General features: G+C 39.1%; 1 protein-coding gene across 2 annotated transcripts in view; it reads left to right on the plus strand.

Moving 5' to 3' along the window:
• ARCN1 (archain 1) overlaps positions 1-12,502 on the plus strand; it is a 34,630-nt gene extending 22,128 nt beyond the window's left edge. The window contains exons 6-10 of one of the 2 annotated variants that reach the window (XM_006890832.1): positions 2,761-2,926; positions 4,600-4,747; positions 5,044-5,152; positions 9,780-9,984; positions 12,083-12,502. In XM_006890832.1, coding sequence (XP_006890894.1) covers positions 2,761-2,926; positions 4,600-4,747; positions 5,044-5,152; positions 9,780-9,984; positions 12,083-12,172 — 718 coding nt within the window. In that variant the 3' untranslated portion in view covers positions 12,173-12,502. The remainder of the gene's footprint in view (positions 1-2,760; positions 2,927-4,599; positions 4,748-5,043; positions 5,153-9,779; positions 9,985-12,082) is intronic. The other variant, XM_006890833.1, reaches the window with a different exon arrangement.
• The last annotated feature ends 6,631 nt before the right edge of the window (positions 12,503-19,133 follow it).

The following is a 19,133-nucleotide window of genomic DNA, read 5'->3' on the forward strand; positions in this document are numbered from 1 at the left end:
CACCTGGGTTGTTTTCAGCTCCTTGCTATTGTGAACAGAGCTGCGATAAACATGGGTGTGCATATATCTGCTTGGATGTCAGTTATGCTCTCTTTGGGATATATTCCCAGTACTAGAACTGCTGGGTCAAATGGTATCTCTATTTGCAACTTTTTGAGAAAGCGCCATACCTCCTTCCACAGTGCTTGCACCTCAATTGGTATTTCTATTTGCAACTGTTTGAGAGAGCGCTATACAACCTTCCATAGCGGTTGCACCATTTTATACTCCTACCAACAGTGAATAAGGGTTCAAGTTTCTCTGCAATCTCACCAGCATTTGTTGTTTGTGGAGTTTATCTTTCAATATGGCTTTTTCTAGCCATTATTTAATTTTACTATGTAGATGGGTGGGAATACACAAATAGGGCTAGTGTTAGCCCATCCCCGAGAGGATTGCATGTCTATCATTCCACGAGGGGATTGGCCAGTCTCAGCAATCTACAGAGGGATTCTCTAGTCTCTCTGTTGAATTGAGCAAGCCAGCAGGAGAGACAGACAGATCTTCTGGTGCCATCAAAGAAAAAGCAGGATAATGTAAGACACTTTTCTTGCTCCAGCTACAACTGTGGCTGAATTGGAGACCTAATATGAGATAGGACCTTCAGGGTGGAGAACCAGTATTGATAGGACTGAGAATGTTGTTGGTCAACTGGGAGTGGGAAGCCAGTATTGGCAGAACTGAGGGGGACACTGGCCAAAAGCCATGAGGCTCGAGGCTGAGGTGTTTGCATGCACATTTTGGGAACTGTCTTGACTATATTCTGTTATTAATCTGTATTATAACCTTTTTGACTTCTCTAATATGGCTCTGTATGGCCTGTGAGTTATCGTATTGGATTTTGAACCCAGCAAAGCAGTAAGATTGGTGTTGAGATTAGTAGAAAGAGGTATGAGAGTGTGAGGGACATGTCTGACCTCTTGAGTATTGGTCTGTGTTACTGATGCTGTGGAGAGGGACAATTTCCCTTTATGAAGTTGATAAAGGTCGGATATGGCTGTCCCTACCTAGCCCTTGTTCTTTTTACAATATGATAGAAATAACACTAGTAACTTAAGTTTTTCTCCAAGTCAATGCTTATGTTTTTATTTGGAATTTTGAAATTGTTAAAAGTAAAATGGAACTAAAATACGTGGGTCCTATTAGTATGTTGAGAATTTATTGTGGCAAAATTATGTCTCCAGTTGCTTGCTTTCCATCTTCATGTCCTTTTGACAAATTTTGGAGGAAGATTATCTAGAAAGAAGAGATAGTGTACCTGTCACAGCAGCAGCAAAACATACTTTGGGTCATTTTGTTTGAGCAGACCAGATCCAGCTTCTCAAGCCATATTTTTTCCAGTTCACAACTAAGAGAACTACAGTTAATGTCAAATTCTTGAACTCTTTCATTGTTGTCATCAGGTGGCATTTCACAAAATGAATATGCTCCATTTGTACTTGCCTGGTATTAATAGATCTGCATTTCCCCATGTCTTATTTCAGTCCTCTTTCTAATGATAAAAGCTATAGTTTTAGACAAGACCATGCCGTCATCTGCAGCCGTGTTACTTCCTGCTTTACTCAACTAAGTTAGCTGGCAGTTTTTATTTCACAAAATTTAACAATGGTGTAAAAAGAGTAAGGGCCACATGGGAATGGCCATGTCTAACTTTTACCGACTTCACAGTGGGGAACTGTTCTGTCAACAGCATCAGTAACACAGAACCAATTCTGATGAGGTCAAACATGTCCCCCACACTCCCATACCTCTTTCTATTTATCTCAACACCTGAGCCTACTAATAATTATAAATTTCAGGATAAAATGATGATGATAATAACCAGTAGTATAAAAAGTCTAAATCATTTTTCATAAATATCTGAATTGTGATTTTTCTCCCTGGAGAAAGAGATTAGGGCCAATATGAGTCATTTATGAGTAAAAAGGATCAGAAACTTGAGGTAGGGGAAGAAAAGATAATACAGTCCTTTGTAGTCTTGAGTCTGATCCTTATTTCTCGGAGGACCTAAGAAGTTCAAACAAGAAGAATAAGGTGTCAGAATATTCTTTCCTGCTTCTGCAGTTAACTCAGCTAAAAAGTTTTAATATATGACAAGTAAAAAGAATATTAATAGATTGTACAATATTTATTTAGTCTTTTTAGGTAATACATTCCTGTAATTCAGAATTCAAAAAGTTACATGGATATACAATGAAAAGTCTTTACATTCTGTTTCCCAGCCACACATTTATTTTCTCTCTCTGAAGACAGCTTGTGCACAAATGAATTTACAAATTGCAAATGAAAAACTTGAATGTGCTAAAGTGTTAACAGACAAATCTGAGTAAGGGTACTATGTACATTTGAAAATTTTTCCCATTTTCTTAACAGCTATCTCGTACACTCCTATTTCTTCCCTTTTTAAAAACAACTACCAACTATTCAGTTATCTAAGATGTCCCTATAGATGAAAATTTAAATTTTTTTTTCAAGCTTTTACTATTACAGACAATTCTTCATGAAAACTTTAGTACATTATCTTGTATGCATGAGAATTCTCTTTAGGAGAAAGAAATAAAGAAATTGCAGAAAGTCTTGAATTTCTAGAGACAAGTTTCAGTATCAAAAAGTATAATGCCTTAAAGAAGTATAAATTAATCACTGTTTAACAATAAATATGGGCAGCCTTGGAGAAAGGAAATTCTGGCTTCTTTTAATCAGTTGTATTTATCTTTACAGTGTGCATATGAAGATTGAGGAAAAGATTACATTAACCTGTGGAAGAGATGGAGGACTACAGAATATGGAGTTACATGGAATGATCATGCTTAGAATTTCGGATGATAAATTTGGCCGAATTCGTCTTCATGTGGAAAATGAAGATAAGAAAGGGGTGCAGCTACAGGTGTGTAAAGGTTTCTGCTAAGGGTAGTAGTAAGGCTTGTTTACCTCACACAGTCTCTCTCAATTGTAGTTACTCATATAAACCACAAAACAGATTATCATTTAAGTTACATAGTGAATGCCTTTCCAGATGCATAGCAAAGAAGGTAATTTATTGCATACCGTATATGCCTTACGATCTTAATTCTCTACCCAATCCGTTTGAGAGCAGAGAGAACTTGTATTAAAATTACCTCCTGCTAATGGAATTTCTTGCAATTTCTTGCATTTTGAAATGTATTAAACTGTTTAAATACTCAATAATAAAAGATCTAAAGAGTTATTTTTTAGTATTAAGCAAAAAGAGAGTAATTTATACAGAATTCTGCTTAAAAAATAACTTTTATAACAAATTTTTTTAACTAATAGAAACATTTTTCTTTTCTTATCCCTTATTTTTTTAATAGTACTTTTATTTTAAAAAGGTTATGACAGGGGAGCTCTGGTGGCCTAGTGGCAAGAAGTTGCACTGCAATCCCAGAGGCACACGATTCAAATCCACCAGATGCTCTTCCAGGGAAGGAGGGACGATCTCCTCCAGTACCAGTCAGATCCGATTTGACGGTACACACACACAAAAATAATAAAATTTTTTTTAAAAAAGGAGGGGAAAAAAGGCTATGACACTGAATTTCCCTATTATGCAACTATTTAAGCTTATCTCTGCTTGTTATGGCAGCGTATGGTCAGTGTCTAATAGTGTATTTGAAAAGTGCATAAGATCCTTAAAAAATACATGCATATATTTCAGTGATTAGAATATGTGTGACCCTCCTCTGTTTTAACAGTAGTTTTTCTTGTTGTATTTTATTTAGATGGCTGATCTTTAAATCTCTTGACATAGGAGCATAGCCTTTTAAAGGGACAGTGTGTTTTTTATCTATTTTAGTTTAGATTTTGGGTGGGGTTTTTTTTCTTTTTTTTTTTTTCATAATCACCATAAAACTTACCTTTTTTTAGCAGTATTTAATAACAACTTGCTGGCTTCTCAGTATATGTAAATTGCTATCCCAAAATAAAAATGTTCTGATAGTGCTGAGGTGTTAAGGCTTCTAGTTGTTAGCCAGAAGATCAGAGGGTCAAAACCACTAGCTCCTCCAAAGAGAAGAGATGAGATTGAGTGTCCCATAAAGACTTAATAGCCCTGGAAACCCTGAGGGACACTTCTGTCCTATCCTGCAGGATAGTTTTATTTTTGTTATCTAAAAGTAATTCCTCTCCTCTCTACTTCTGTAAGATTTCCTTTTAAAAGCTTAGAATATCTTAGTTGGTCTGAATTTGAACAGCAGAGCCCTTTAGATGGAATTTTATCTGTCCACAGAGTTTTTTCCTCTCCTGCCTTTTGGTAGAAAGACACGATTTAATCATACCAGGCAATTGACCATTGTCTGGTCCCCTGCTTGGCAAGTCTGGCCTCATTATGATGCTATTCTTGTGAAGTATTTTTTGAAAGAGTTAAGAAGATTGAAAATAATATATTCAAAATAAAAAAGAATTTTAATTTTTTAGTTATCCTATTTTAGATAGTTAGGTCATTCTTGAATGAAAGCCTTTGACTGTGTAAAACCAAAGGGAATTTATTTTTTGTCTTGTTTCTGAACATCAGAAGTTGGTTTTCTTACCCTTTTATTTCAGACCCACCCAAATGTGGATAAAAAACTTTTCACTGCAGAATCTTTAATTGGCTTGAAGAATCCAGAAAAATCATTTCCAGTCAACAGTGACGTAGGAGTGTTAAAGTGGAGACTACAAACTACAGAGGAATCTTTTATTCCACTGACAAGTAAGTGCTATTGTCCAGTCCCAGTTAGCTAGTCTGCACCAAGAACTAGAAATAGACCTAGCCTGTAAGCTCTTATCACAGCAGAACTCTTTAACCAAATGACCTTTCAAAGTGGACTTAGTGCTACAGTTGTTCATTTAATTCATTAATGTTAATATTTGATAGTCTCAATTTTGAAATACTTAACTTTTAATGTAGTTTACATTAGGATATATAAGGCCTGGAGCTTTGATTTGCCACTTTTTCTCTCCTCATTTTCTAATACTCCAGTGTTCCTACTTTGCTTATCTCCTCAGTTAATTGTTGGCCCTCTGAGAGTGGAAATGGCTGTGATGTCAACATAGAATATGAGCTACAAGAAGATAATTTAGAACTAAATGATGTGGTTATCACCATCCCACTCCCGTAAGTGATGCCCCCCCCCATATAAACACTTTCCCTACAGTGGGTTTTTGGAAGTTGTTCTGGAAGAATCCAGCTGCTTATCTATGTTAAGCAGCATTTCTTTTTTTTTTTTAATCTATTTTATTTCCTTATTTTTTGTGTGTACCATCAAATCAGATCTGACTGGTACAGGAGGAGATTGTTCCTCTTTCTCCAGCAGAGCATCTGGTGGATTTGAACCATGCGCCTCTGAGACAGTAGTTGCAGCTTCTTTCCACTAGGCCACCAGAGCTTGCCAGCATTTCTTTTTTTTAAAAAAAAAAATTATTATTATTATTATTAATTGAAATGAAAATTCACAGAGACTCTGGATTTCATTTCATTCATTGTTGCACGTTTCTCCCTTCCCAACCTTCCCCCCAGTACACTCTCCCCTCTTGGAAAAGTAAAAGAAAAATTCTCATTGTTTTACAGTCCCTCCCCCCCAGGCCCACTCCACTATGCAGCCTTTGCTCTGGACTCCCATCATGACAAAAATACCTAATCACATATCCCTTTTAAACAGTTTTCTCCCTCATTGGTTTCAGTGCAGTATACATTATTGAACCCATCTTTCTCAGTCTCTCCCCAACCCCGAGGTCAGTCCTGTTTTACAACACTGGCACCATGTAGTATTTGTCTTTTTGTAACTGAGATACTTCGCTCAGCATTATGTCCTCCAGGGTCACCCATTTTGAATAATATTGCATGAGTTCCTTGTTTTTCAATACAGCGCAGTGTTCCATTGTGTGAATATACCACAGCTTCTCTATCCATTCGTTTGTTGATGGGCACTTAGGTTGTTTCCAACTCACTGTTATTGTGAACAAAGCCGCGATAACCAGGGGTGAAAGAAGCATTTCTTAAGACCAAGCTTGTATAGTTTATTTTTATGACTTTCTGAAAAAAAGGAGAAAATACTTGACTGTAGAAGACCACGGGGAACTTGTTGGGGTGACTTAATGGGGCTGTTTACAAGCCTACATACATTTGTCAAAATGCATTGAACTGTACACTTTACAAAGAATGGATTTCACATTTCACACTCACTAATCCACTGCCTGGGGTCCAGACTCTCATAGCAACTCTCTGTCAGGTTTCTGAGGCTATAAATCTTTCTGGGAACAGAATGCCTCATCTTTCTCCTCCAGAGTGACTGGTGAATTTGAACTTACCCTTCGTTTTCTGGCAGCCCCCCACATAACCCACAATACCACTTGGAAGATAGCAGAAAAGTGAAAGTTACAAGTATTAGTGAAGATGTGGAAAAATTGGAACCTTGTTGAATTACTGGTGGGAATGTAAAATGGTGCTGCCACTATGGAAGAGTCTAGAGAATTCTCACAAAGTTAAATAGAATGACTGCAGTTAAAGATCCTAGAAGTCCAAATTCAGGGCACCAGCTCTAGATTCTGGAGGAAGATCTTTGTCTCCTAACAGCTTCTATGCCATGGTGATCTTGATTACGTGAGGTGATGGTGCTCTTCTGTACTTCTTTGCCTTTATGTCTCAAGTGTTGGTTTAAGATACACCTTACTTTTTCTGTGCCCTCATTAACTTAACAAGAAAGCTTATTCCTAAATGAAATTACATCCACAGAATAAAGGTTAAGATTTATAACATTTAGAGGAAACCCACTTCAAATCCCTGTAACACTATGTGACCCAGCAATTCTTTTCCTTGGTATATATCCTAAAGACTTGAAAGCAGGATTTCAGATACATGCTGTTAGTACGCTAGTGTTTCACTGCAACATATTCTCAGTAGTCAAAAGGTAAAAACAACCCAAATAGCAAACAACAAATAAGTGGCTAAATAAACACACACTCATACACACAACGGAGTACTAGTCAGTTATAAAGAGAAAAGAAGTTTTGTTATGATATGGGTGAACCTTGAAAACATGCTTAGTGAAATAAGTTGGACACAAAAGGACAACTATTATAATAATTACATGAACGATCTAAAATAAGCAGGTGCACAGGGACAAACATTAATTTCTAGGGATTAAGGAAGCTCTGATGGCCTTTGGGAAAGAAGCTGCACTGCAATCTCAAAGCCACATGGTTTGAATCCGTCAGCTGGTCTGTGGGAGAAATATGAACAGTCTCCTCCAGTACTGTTTATTGCCTTTCAAACCCCACTGGAGGGTGAGCTGTGGGTTGGTTCTAGCTCTAACATACAGTAACAGGTGAAAGGTGGGGTGAGAACTCTTGTTGAAGAGATACTTAATTTCTATTCAGAGTCTTGAAAAACTTTTGGAAATGTGTCTTGCTGATAATAACATAACTGTGGTGAGTGTTGTTAATGTGTCATTCATTATGTGGGGGGGGGTTTGTACTTAAGAAATAGTTAACATTTTCTCACACACACTTTACCACAATAAAATTAAGAGGTGTGTGGCATTTTAAACCAAGCCAAACAAAAAGAAGCAGTTGAAAATTCTAGAACTATATATTCTGTTAGCAGTCTAAAATTTTTTCATGTAGTGATGAAGATTTCCAGAAGGAGGAGCCACTTCTCAATCTTCCTGTTTTTCAGCTCTCAAAACATTGAGATCCAGACTGATTCTTTTTTTCTTCTTAGTGCTGTAAACTTTAAATTACATATGGAAGTATATTTTCAGGGAAACTATGAAGATAACCACATGAATTTTTTTATGCTTTTAAACAGTTTTATTGAAATATATTTGATATATAATAAACTTAACAGTACTTATTTGTATAACTTTACTACAGGTTTTGACACATAAACACTTGTGAAACCATAAACAACATAATGATCACGTCTGTCACTCCTAAGTATTTCATAAGTTGAGTCTTGTTTTATGTATATATGTGTATATTGTGAAGTGCCATTGAGTTGAAACTGACTCATAGGAGAAAGAAAGCCTTCCCTTAGAGCTTGTACCCTGAATTTGGACTTCTGGATTTGTGACCTGTAAGAAAATAAATTTTTTTGTTTTGTTAAAGATGTCCACTTTGTGATAGCTCTGTTACAGTAGGACTCGATAACCAAGACAGCTGTCTTGACCTATTAGAAATGTTGGTGACAAGTGTGGATTTTGTTTTTGGAGATTTATTTTACTAGACTTTTTAAGATGCCACAATTTTTAGGCCTTTCCCAGTAGCCTATAATTGTGGGTTTGGTGATTTCCTGTGTCTGTCTTCAGTTTTACAATAGAATCCCAAAGAGACAACATTTTACCCTATGATCCAAGACATAAAATTAGATTTAGAATTGGAACCAAGGGTACAGAGAAGAAACATTTACAGAAAAATAACTGGGACTATAAAATTTGTAGGAAAGAGTTAATAATAGCCTTGTATCATCCTTAAAGTTTTCTGTCTTCCTTATTTACCCTGCCCCCTAAAAAGAGCATTGAGTGTCACTGGTAAATTAAAAGATGGTAAATTTAGAATGTGTAGGAGTAGGTGACACGCTTGTCAGCCATGTGTGGGGGTGCAAAGTACATCCTAACTAGCCTTGGTTCTCTTCCACCATCATGTTCCCGTTTTGCCTAGGAATAATTACATCTTCACTTTTGAAGTGAATGTCCACATATTGGATTGTAAATAAACTCACTGGGATCAAATATGTTTTGAAACATTCCAGAATCTTTTTAAAGAAGATTCTCTGAAAGGCTGAAATTTACCTTCATTCTAAATAACCACAGAATGTTGTTTAAAACTTTCTTCCACTATTAGAATCTGTTCTCCCTCTACCCTCATTGTCACCTCTAAAGAGAATGACAGTATTTTTTTTTAAATTTTTTTTTTATTATTTTTGTGTGAGTGTACCGTCAAATCAGATCTGACAGGTACAGGAGGAGATTGTCCCTCCTTCCCCGACAGAGCATCTGGTGGATTTGAACCGTGCACCTCTGGAATTGTAGTTGCAGCTCCTTGCCACTAGGCCACCAGAGCTCCCCTGACAGTATTTTAAAATTACTCTTATGACAGCAGGATTTGTAAAAATACATCTCCTTTACCTACTTGTCAGTCCCCTTCTAGGTCCTAGATCTAGTTCACAAGTACAAACAGCACACCTGCGAAGTAACTATAGTTTCTTGTATCTTCACAGGGAATTGAGTCCTACCCTTAATAGAAGTGTGGGACTTTGTTTGATCCTTGAAGTTGTTATGTGCTTTCAAATTGGAACTGACTCATAGCTGACTTTCCAGTCTGTTTTCAGAGGCTGTAAATTGCACTAGAGGAGATTGCCCATCTTTCTTCCACGGAGCAGCTAGAGGATTTGAAGCTGCCTTACCACTGGCCCACTAGAGCTCCCTAGGAAGTTATTAGTAAGCCTGTTGAGCTCTGGTGGTTAGTGGAAAGATATTGGGCTGCCAATGTAAAGTTATGTGGCTCAAATCCACCCACTGCTCCACAGGAGAAAGATGTGCAGTCTCTTCCCTGCAATTACCTGCCTCTGAAAACGCTCTGAAGAGTCAGCTTTAGGTCAGTTCCAATTCAACAGTTTACAACAAATATTTTTTCTCCAAGACTACATACAAGTATACGGAATTGAGGAGAGTAATCAGATTTGGTTGGGGCTGGTTTTTGTTACTGTGAATTGTAAATTGGCAAGGGTGTATTTCTCATGACAGGTCTGGTGTTGGTGCACCCGTGATTGGTGAGATTGATGGCGAGTATCGACATGATAGTCGACGAAATACCTTGGAGTGGTGTCTGCCAGTAATTGATGCCAAAAATAAGAGTGGCAGCCTGGAGTTCAGCATTGCTGGGCAGCCCAATGACTTCTTCCCTGTTCAAGTTTCCTTCATCTCCAAAAGAAATTACTGTAACATACAGGTACTTCATTTTAATAAAGATCTTAATATGGGACAAGTGGTCGGACAGATGGCCAAAAGGCGTATTGTTTCATAGTTGGAGAGAAATCAGACAAGCTGAGATCCCTTGTAAATACTATCTCTTGGTCAACTCTCTTACCTGTTTTACCTCAGTTTTTCTCTTTAGGTTGTAAAAGTAGAGAAATTTAATACATGGAAAAAGTATGTATAGTTTGTGTAAGAGTTACATACTTTAGTTGTTTTTTTTTTTGTTTGTTTGTTTTTTGTTTTTTTAATCTTTAGAAGGTTTCATTCATCAACTTTATTCTTTCCAGATTTTGCATTTCTGGCTGTATTTGGCCATCTCTTTATACCATAGACTGGGCCTTTTTTTATTTTTAAATATTTTTTATATACATGTATTTTTATTATTATTATTAATTTTAATAGACATTTATAGAGGTTTTGGATTTCCATTAATTCATTTCCGTACTTTTCTCCCTGCCCACAGTTTGGTTTTTTTTAAATGCTGTATATTTTATAACCCATTTGGCAAAATATTCAACATGTAATCCTGGGAATGAAAGCTTTTTATTTGAAGGAAAAATTACTACAGATATTTATGAGATACTCTAATACAAAAGGAAATTATTTTTGGATTATTAATAACTATAATTAGTTTCCTCTCATAGTATAGATAATGAGCCAGTTCTATTGTGAGCCTTAGTCTTTTTTCCTCTTTTTATTTTTCTTTCTTGTGTGTGTGCCGTCGAATCAGATCTGATTGGCATAGGAAGAGATTGCTTCTCCTTCTCCAGCAGAGCATCGGGTAGATTCGAACTGTGTGCCTTTAGCCTTAGTCTTTAGACCATTATTTTGGCTCTCTGTTCCTTGAGTCTTTGAAATTGTGTTAGGGAATCAATTTATATCAACATCTTTTCATTTTTATTTGCTTGTTGTTCTAGTAGCGTCCTATTTTCTACCTGGTCTCTGTCTCCTCTGTAAATGTTTGGGAAATTTTAGCTGCTTCTACTGGTTGATTCCAAAGAGCAGCTCAATTTCCCACCCTCCTTCTTTCCCTCTCTCCTTCTTCTTTAGTTATTGGCTTAGCTTCATAGCGTCACATTATAGAGGCATTTGTTGAATGTTGAGTACCGCCAAGTCAGAACTGACCCCTAGTGGCCCTCCAGCAAGTTTTAAGAGGCAGTTTAATCACACAGGAGGAGATTCCTCATCTTCCTCCCACTGAACAGTTGGTGGATTTGAACCACATTCCTTTGGTATTACAGTACAGCATCTTTCCACTAGGCCACCAGTGCTCCCTAATTTACTGAATATTTATTAACAAACAAAATACCTCATTAGAAGAACTCAGCCATGCCTAGAAAATGTGTGTGATAGAGCAGCAGCGTTAGTTGGATTTTAGATGCAAGAGGCTAAGAGTAAACATAAATAATGTTAAAGAATTACAATATTGTAATTTGATTTAAAATGTTCATTGATCATACTGAGAGACAAGTGTCTTTATGAATTTCATAGGTTTTCTAAGGCAGAGCCTGAAGTATATCCACTTATGTTTGTCCTCTTTCTTCTTATTAATACTGTACATCTTAGCCCCTAGAAGCTTACATTCAAAAATTTTATTTTTTTAAAAAATTTTTTTATTTTATTCTTTTTTGTTCATGTACCGTCAAAGCGGATCTGACTGGTACAAGAGGAGATTGCCCCTCCTTCTCCAGCAGAGCATCTGGTGGATTTGAACTGTACACCTCTGTGATTGCAGTGCAGCTTCCTGCCACCAGAGCTCCCTCCATTCAAAAAGTTTAATACTTGTCTTTTCTATCCAGAGAACAAATTGATCTCGTTGGGAAAGATGATGCCGTAAGTTGTAATTGTAAATTGTAGGAAGGGATCAATGGAAATTGGCGTTCTTACCCCGTGTCTTACTCATGCCCATCCCACTATATCTGAAGTCATTAATGTCTTAAGCCCAAAAAAGGGAATTTGAATATTTTTACTTTTAGTAATACTTTTAGGGAATTTGATCAGTTCTGTGGTACAAATTTAGCGTTTTGGAGATACAGTCTTCTCCACTTTATTCTTTGTTTATATTTTTCTAGGTTACCAAAGTGACCCAAGTGGATGGAAACAGCCCTGTAAGATTTTCCACGGAGACCACTTTCCTAGTGGATAAGTATGAAATCCTGTAATTCCAAGAAGAAGGAACCGAAGGGGAAAAAATTTCAAATTAATAAAGAAGAAGCCAACAGTGGCTGAAGAGTTTTTTCCAAACCTACAAGCCATTGGAGACCCTTGTTTTTCTGATATGATGTACAATTCTCTACGTGCAAGGACCTTCAACTCATCCCCAAGTGTGTCGGTGTCACAGAGACATTCTTTGGCAAAGAAATGACACAGACATAAAGGGAAAGGCTGCTGATTTCTTTGGCAGATTTTACTGGCCAGCAGGAAAGCAAGCTTTACAGACAGTGCCCCAGTTAAACACCTTCTCTGCCTTCTCCTAAGCTGTCCTTTATTTTAATACTTAAATGTACTTATATTTCATACTTTGTTTAAAATAAGTTTTATTTTCAAATTTAATCTTTCCTTTAGTTTTTTCCCCTTGTTATTCAGTCAAGCACTAGAGTTATCTGTATATAGGCGTTGCATTCATTAAGCCTTCTTGAAATAAGTTGGTCTAATCCATTGTTGGTTGTTGGACTAGACAGGTGATCGATCATCTGAGGGAGTAGAATGCTTAGAATCTGAAAGATAAAGATGTCCTTTTTACATGGCCCTTCATCCCTTCTTTCCTTTGCTGAGTTTTCTCCTTAGGCCTGCCTATTAACTCCAGTTAGAGAGTGCCACTGTGTCTAGGAATTAAAGAAGCAGCTTTTAGATGACACAGCCCCCACTTCTGATGGCTGGGAGGAAAATGGTTATGGCTGGTTATTGATTTTATAGCCAAGCCACAGATCATTGTATTTGCTGCTAGTCCTGCCCAAGCTTGCAAGCCTCAATACTTTGGGTCCTTTAGCTAAAACTTAATAGCTCACTGGTTGTCATGGACCCACGTTCCTCAAATCCGTCACCTCCTTCTTCCCAACTGCTCTGTCATTATCCCTGTCAATGTTTTGATTTGGCACATAGGAGTTCAGTGAGTCTTTCTGCCAATACCACCATTGCTCCTGAATATTGAAGAAAGACTCTCCATTTCTACCACCAGAAAGTTGATTATACTGGTGTATAGTGATTACTCATGCATATGCCCCATTTCCTTCCAACATACCCAGCAATTTTCACCAGTCTGTTCTGTCTCTCAAACTCTTTCTCCCCTAAGTCTTTTATTTTGGCTGTTAGCATTTATTTAGTGGTTGCTCTATGTCATCCATTACTTTTCAGTGGAAAAGACTACATCTTTCAGCCCCAGAAATGGTTTTTGACTCCGTAATGCACTTAATAGGATTGGCAAAGAGTTATTACCAGCCTGCAGCTACTGGCCCTGGAAAGACAGTAGTCCATAGAGGACCTCCTGCACTTTGATTGCAAAGTACCATTTCTGTTCTGAACATCTGACCTTCCCTGCAAAAAAAATGCATTGTACTTGAAGCAAAGCAGTAACACCATATTAATGGCCATGATGCAATTATTTGCCAAAGAAATTTCTAGCCTTTCCTTTTCCCCTAACTGTATCAGGGAAGGATTATCTCTAACTTAGTTTCCACATGAGGTTCTGTTGAAGAAGGGTACTGGGACAAGAAATCTGTTATGTAGTTAATGTAGGGAAGAAATCGTATTAATCCAGTTTTCTTTGAGAGCTGCTTGTCCATATGATTTTTTAAAAGTCGAGTTTAGTTTCACAAAAACCATTTTTTCCCTCTTTAATTACTTTTGGGGTAATATTTAAAATGAGAGACATTTTGTAACCCTGTAAAATACATAGGGAATATAACATTCCAGTGTACACAAAGAAGAAAAATTCGTAATCAAATAAAGAGTATTATAAAATGAGATGTTAATTAGACTCTTGACTCATACCTTGTTGTCTACTTGGTGATTCAGGGTAATATAATAGGATTGAAGATTAAAGGAAGTTAATGATATATTTTGTTGGGTTGGTTTTGTGTGTGTGTGTGGTTTTTTTTAAGAGTAATCTGAGAATTCTTTTCCCCATGTTATAGAAATTAGGATATATTGGTTTTGTTTTTTTTCTTTTGGAATTCTGACAACATAGGTTTAGAGTGTGATGCTACTTAAGGGATGTTGTTGTTGCTGTGTGCCACTGAGTTGGAACCAACCCATAGCTGACTCTCCAGCGCATTTTCAGAGGCAGTAAATACATGGGAGGAGATTGCCCATCCTTCTGCAGAGCAGATGGTGGATTCTGAATGCCTTTGGAATTACAGTGCAGCTTCTTACCATTAGACCACCAGATCTGGAATCTTAATTTTGTCAGAAACGTCTATGCAGTTAGAGAAAAGGTTTCATCATTAAAGACACTAAAAACATCAATAATAATTGATGGTTTAGGCCTTTTCTACAGTGGACAGACATTACTAGGAACTTAGTGATCTAAAGTGAGTAAGGAATACCTTAGGAATTGTGACAAGTCAGAAAAGGCCCTTTCTTTACATTTTTATGAGGATATCTGGTGATGTAGTGTATTAACCTGTTTGACTACTAACTGAAAGATTGGTGGTGGTTTGAACTCACCATTATGTAGAAGAAAAATGAAGCAGTCTGCTGTTAAGATTTAAACCTGATGAGAGGTCAGCTTTAGTCAGAATCAATGGCACTGGGTTTAGTATATTTGTTTTACTTTTTCATGCCTCTTGGTTTTTTAACTTTATTAAATGTCAGGTTGTTTGGAGGTAAATTATTTCCCTTAGTAAGTAATATCTGGAAAAAGTTATTGTTACTGTTTTAATGATGAAAGCAAAGATTTTCTATTTTATGTTTTATTTCCTTAAGATAAAGTATTGACTAATAGTGCCAAGGGGTTCTTGCCTCTGACTGAGACTGTAACTGTGCCCAAGAAAGTTGCCCTCCTCCCCTGCATCATAGAGACTTTTTCCTGCTTTTTTGTGAGGGAAACTAGCAAAATAACTATATCTAACTGAGCATTCTGTTTAATATGAGCGGCATAAATCTATATAGATGAGAGAATAGATCTCTGTGGATATAGATCTTTTGTTCATCTATTCAAAATAGTTTTAGACCCCAAATCTACCAACTCAGTGCATTACTGACAGCTGCAGTTAACAATTTTTACATTAGGTAGGTAAGTAGATTTCCAGGGATAACATGGCTATGAATAGCCACATCTAACAAGGTTCATTATAGGAAAAGGGTTTTTAAAAGAAAAAACTCACATTCTCAAGAAGATTAGAGTCTAGCCAGGAGCAGTGATCTGCTTAGAAAGCTTTTCCCCTTAAACTAGGCAAATAACTACAATCAGTCAACAAAGGCTTCAGTGGAAGTGGAAATGAGCATTCTGCATTGTGGACTTGAGAGGAATCTCTCAAAAGGAAGTAAAAACTTGGAATTGACTCTCCATTATTATGTATATCTTTCATTTGAAGCATTCACATCTAAAGTTTTCTCTTGCCCTCTGTTAAAGAAGCCATATTTGCATTGTAGAATTGCTTTAGAATTCCTAGAAGATCCGCAATAGGAAGGTTGGTGTGCTCTGTTGCTACCCACAGGCAGACAGCATCTTCAAGCATCAGTTCCACGTCTTTCCCTTGGGGGGGGTGTGGGTACAAGGACTTGTTTTTTAAGAATTTCTACCTCCTTTCCAAACCAAGCTGTTGTCCCATCCTCTGCCCCCAAAGTAAAATATGTTATAGGACAGAGGTAAAGTGGTTATTTAGAGTTTAGTCCAATGCTGGGCCGATAACACAGTGTCATGATGGATGGTGAGGAGATTGAAACTGTCAGCAGTTTGATCTTGCTTGGATCCATAATAAACACCCTTGGTATGAGGCATCAGGAAATGAGAGACATTGCACTGGGAAAATCTGCAATTAGGGATCTTTCCAGATTGTTGAGTAGTGATGTCAATTTGAGGGCTAAGATTCAGATCATAGTCTTTTCCATTACTAGCTATGCATCTGAGACCTGGACAGTGAATAAGGATGACAGACAAGAATTGATGTCTTTGAGCTGTGGTGGTGGAGAAGAGCAATGAACATCCCACAGAAGGCCAAGAGAATGAATAAATGTCTTGGAGATGGTACATCTGGAGTGCTCTTTAGAAGCGAAAATGATGAGGCTTCAGAACCTCACATACTTTGGACGTGTTACTAGGAGGTGCTATTCCTTGGAGAGGAACATGATGCTGGGAAGGAAGGATGAAGAGTAAGTGAAGGAAAGGAAGACCCTCAACCAGATGGATTGATACGGTGACTGCTTCAATGGGCTTTTGTTTGTCAGGAAGTGTGAGGATGGTGCAGGATAGAACAGGGTTCAGATCTTTTGTTCACAAGGTCGCTATCAGTCCTGCTAGCGACCTAACAACCACCACCAAAGCTGAAAAGCTCCCGTAGAGAGCTTTGTGTGAACAGAGCGGACTGTTTAAAAATGGTAGGTTGCCTCCCATTCTTTTGCCCAAATGAATGCCTCTTATTTTCAGCTCATAGAAAAGTTCTGAAAAAAAAAAAAGTTCTGAACCATGGATGTAGATTATTAGTCTTCTGTCCTTCCTAAATTAACTGCTCAGTTTGTACACAGCTTTGGATTAAGGTGTGGGTTGTGCAATTTCTAATATAAACAGGACTGTTCTTTTGCAGCTATTAAAGCAAGGCTTGAACTGTTCCCCAAGTTGGATGCAGGAGTTACTTGGCAGGGAATATTGTTGCCACCACACCTACACTAAAGATGCCTGAATTCAGGATCCAAAGAGGCCAGAAAAGGAGAAGAGCTTTCTGGGAGAGTGTTCCTATAGGAAAATTTTGCAGTGCAAGCAATGGTCACCTCTGTCTGTACCTGGAGTACAAGCTTAGAGGCAGGACAGAGGTGGGAATGTGCCAGAAAACGACAAGGGTTGTGGAAATCCACATCTGACATAGCTAAAAACAGAAGGCCTTAAAGCCACCACTCTCCCTTCCACACTTAGCCCTTGCCCTCTCCCCCTGCTTCTACTTTGGAAAGTCTGAAGCATGCCTGGAAAGCTGTTTTCTACTTTCTTTCCCTCTCTTCCTCCCCCTTTCCTGAGCTCCCAGCTGCTCAACTTCTTGCATAACTATGAGAGATCACTGAGGTTTTCTGATGGGCTCCAGATGTGCAAATGGGGAGGGGTAGGAGAGTGTGGGGGTGGTAGAACTTAGGTCCCCTGAGTGCTCCAACTGTGGGAACAGAGCCTCTCGACACTGCAGGGGAGAGGGCACATTGCACAGAGCCTGTGTCATGAGGTCAGCTGGTCCCTGGGTTGGGAAGATCCAGAAGCTGGGTACAATTTCAAGCCTTTGCCTCATCATCATCTGCCTCCTTGGCAAGCTTATTTTCCCTGAAATATCTCCAGCCCAAGAAAGTAGAGTTGAGAGTTGAGCAGATTTATGTGAAAAGTCTCTGTGAAGTATCCCAATCTGACCCCTTCCCCGCAAGTGCTGGGGTCTTATACAGCAGGCTTTTTGGTTTCATTTTTTTATGAGAATAACTGTTGGGATCTGTCCTATGAAATGTGGTCAGAGTTAAAAATGTTTTTTATGAGCCTCAAAGTTTGAAGGAAGGAAGTATGAAATTTCTTTCTCTAAACCCTGGGGTCTCCTGGCACCTACTATGTTTTCTGGAACCTGATTGTTCCATCACTGCTACCTGAAGCAGGTGGCAGCAGTGTCCCCTCCCCTCCCCCACCTTGCCTACTGCCTGGCTTGGGTCAGCTCTAGCCTGTAAGGGGGGGGGGGGGGCTGCTATATGCTGGGCTTGTCAATGAGTGACCAGAGATTCCAGCAATTCAGCCTCTTGTTCCTGGGTTAGGGAGTGAGAGCATAAATGAAAGCCACTGACTCAGAACAGGATTTACCCATCCTAAGAGGCCAGCATATTTTCTGCTACCCACCGCAGCTGAAATCCTTGCCAACCTTGGGATCCTGCTGCTCCTTCAGTAAGGAATATTCTCAGGGGTTCTTCCAGCAGAGTAAGAGGTCCATTCTAACTGAATTCCACTCCCCAGGGACTCCCCTGCCAGTCTCCTGGGGCAGGCTGACTTTGCAAGGTAAGGCTCCACTGTCAGCGTTCAATTTCAGGGTGGGGGTTGATGGAGACTCCAACCAGGTTGTTTCTAAGCTCCTCGAGTAGGTGGTTCTTGTTTCTGTTTCTCCCACACACAACCCCCCTTCTTAATTCCCACTGCTGCAGACTACGGAACTACTACAGAACGGTGTACTCAACCTCTCACCTCCCAGTCTGTAAATCCAACCCATTTTTGGGGTCATGGCTGACCCTCAAGCAGGTTTTCAGAGCCTGTAAATCACACGGAAGAAGATTGGCCATCCCCCCAAAGGAGCATCTAGTGGATTGGGAACTGATTGCCTTTGGATTAGCAGTGCAGCTCTATACCACTGGACCACTTTTCTGTGTGGGGTCATCAACTCATCATGGTGGGGCTTAAGATAAAGTAAGATAGTATGTCAGGAGGCAGACCTGGGTCTCTCAATAGCTATACAGAAGGAGGTGTTTCAAAATGAATTTTGCAGAGGCCACGACTTTGCGTTTCACTGGGAGCTGTTGAGACATTCGGGTATTTAAGGTTAAAAAGAAAGGGAGAGACTGTCAAAAACACCCCACACCTTCTTGGAAGGGCGTCAAGGGCTGGGGGTGGAAGGTGGTCTAGCAGAGTCCTAAGGGGAAGGCGGAGGAGGTGGGGGGGGGGCGGGTTGGAAGCCCAGCTGCAAAGATGAACAAAGCAGGCGCTGTGCAGGCGGGGGGAGGTGCCGCTGTGGGAAAGGGTGGGTGGGGGGACCTTAAGCTCCAGCCCCACAAGGGCGTCTTCTCCCGCTGGCCGGGCGGACGGACGGGACAGGGGCGGAGACTGGGGGGGGGGGGGGGGACAGGCTGGTTCTCCTCCTCCACAACAGGCTTCCAGGGAAAAGCAACTCTATCCTCTCGAGCCTAAGGCCTCCGCGGCAGAGGTGGACGAAGAGACCGACCCCAGTCCCCAGGTAAGAGCTC

The sequence above is a fragment of the Elephantulus edwardii genome, unplaced genomic scaffold (genome assembly GCF_000299155.1).
Source record: "Elephantulus edwardii isolate Elephantulus edwardi_28Jun2011 unplaced genomic scaffold, EleEdw1.0 scaffold00093, whole genome shotgun sequence".
NCBI lineage: Eukaryota > Metazoa > Chordata > Mammalia > Macroscelidea > Macroscelididae > Elephantulus > Elephantulus edwardii.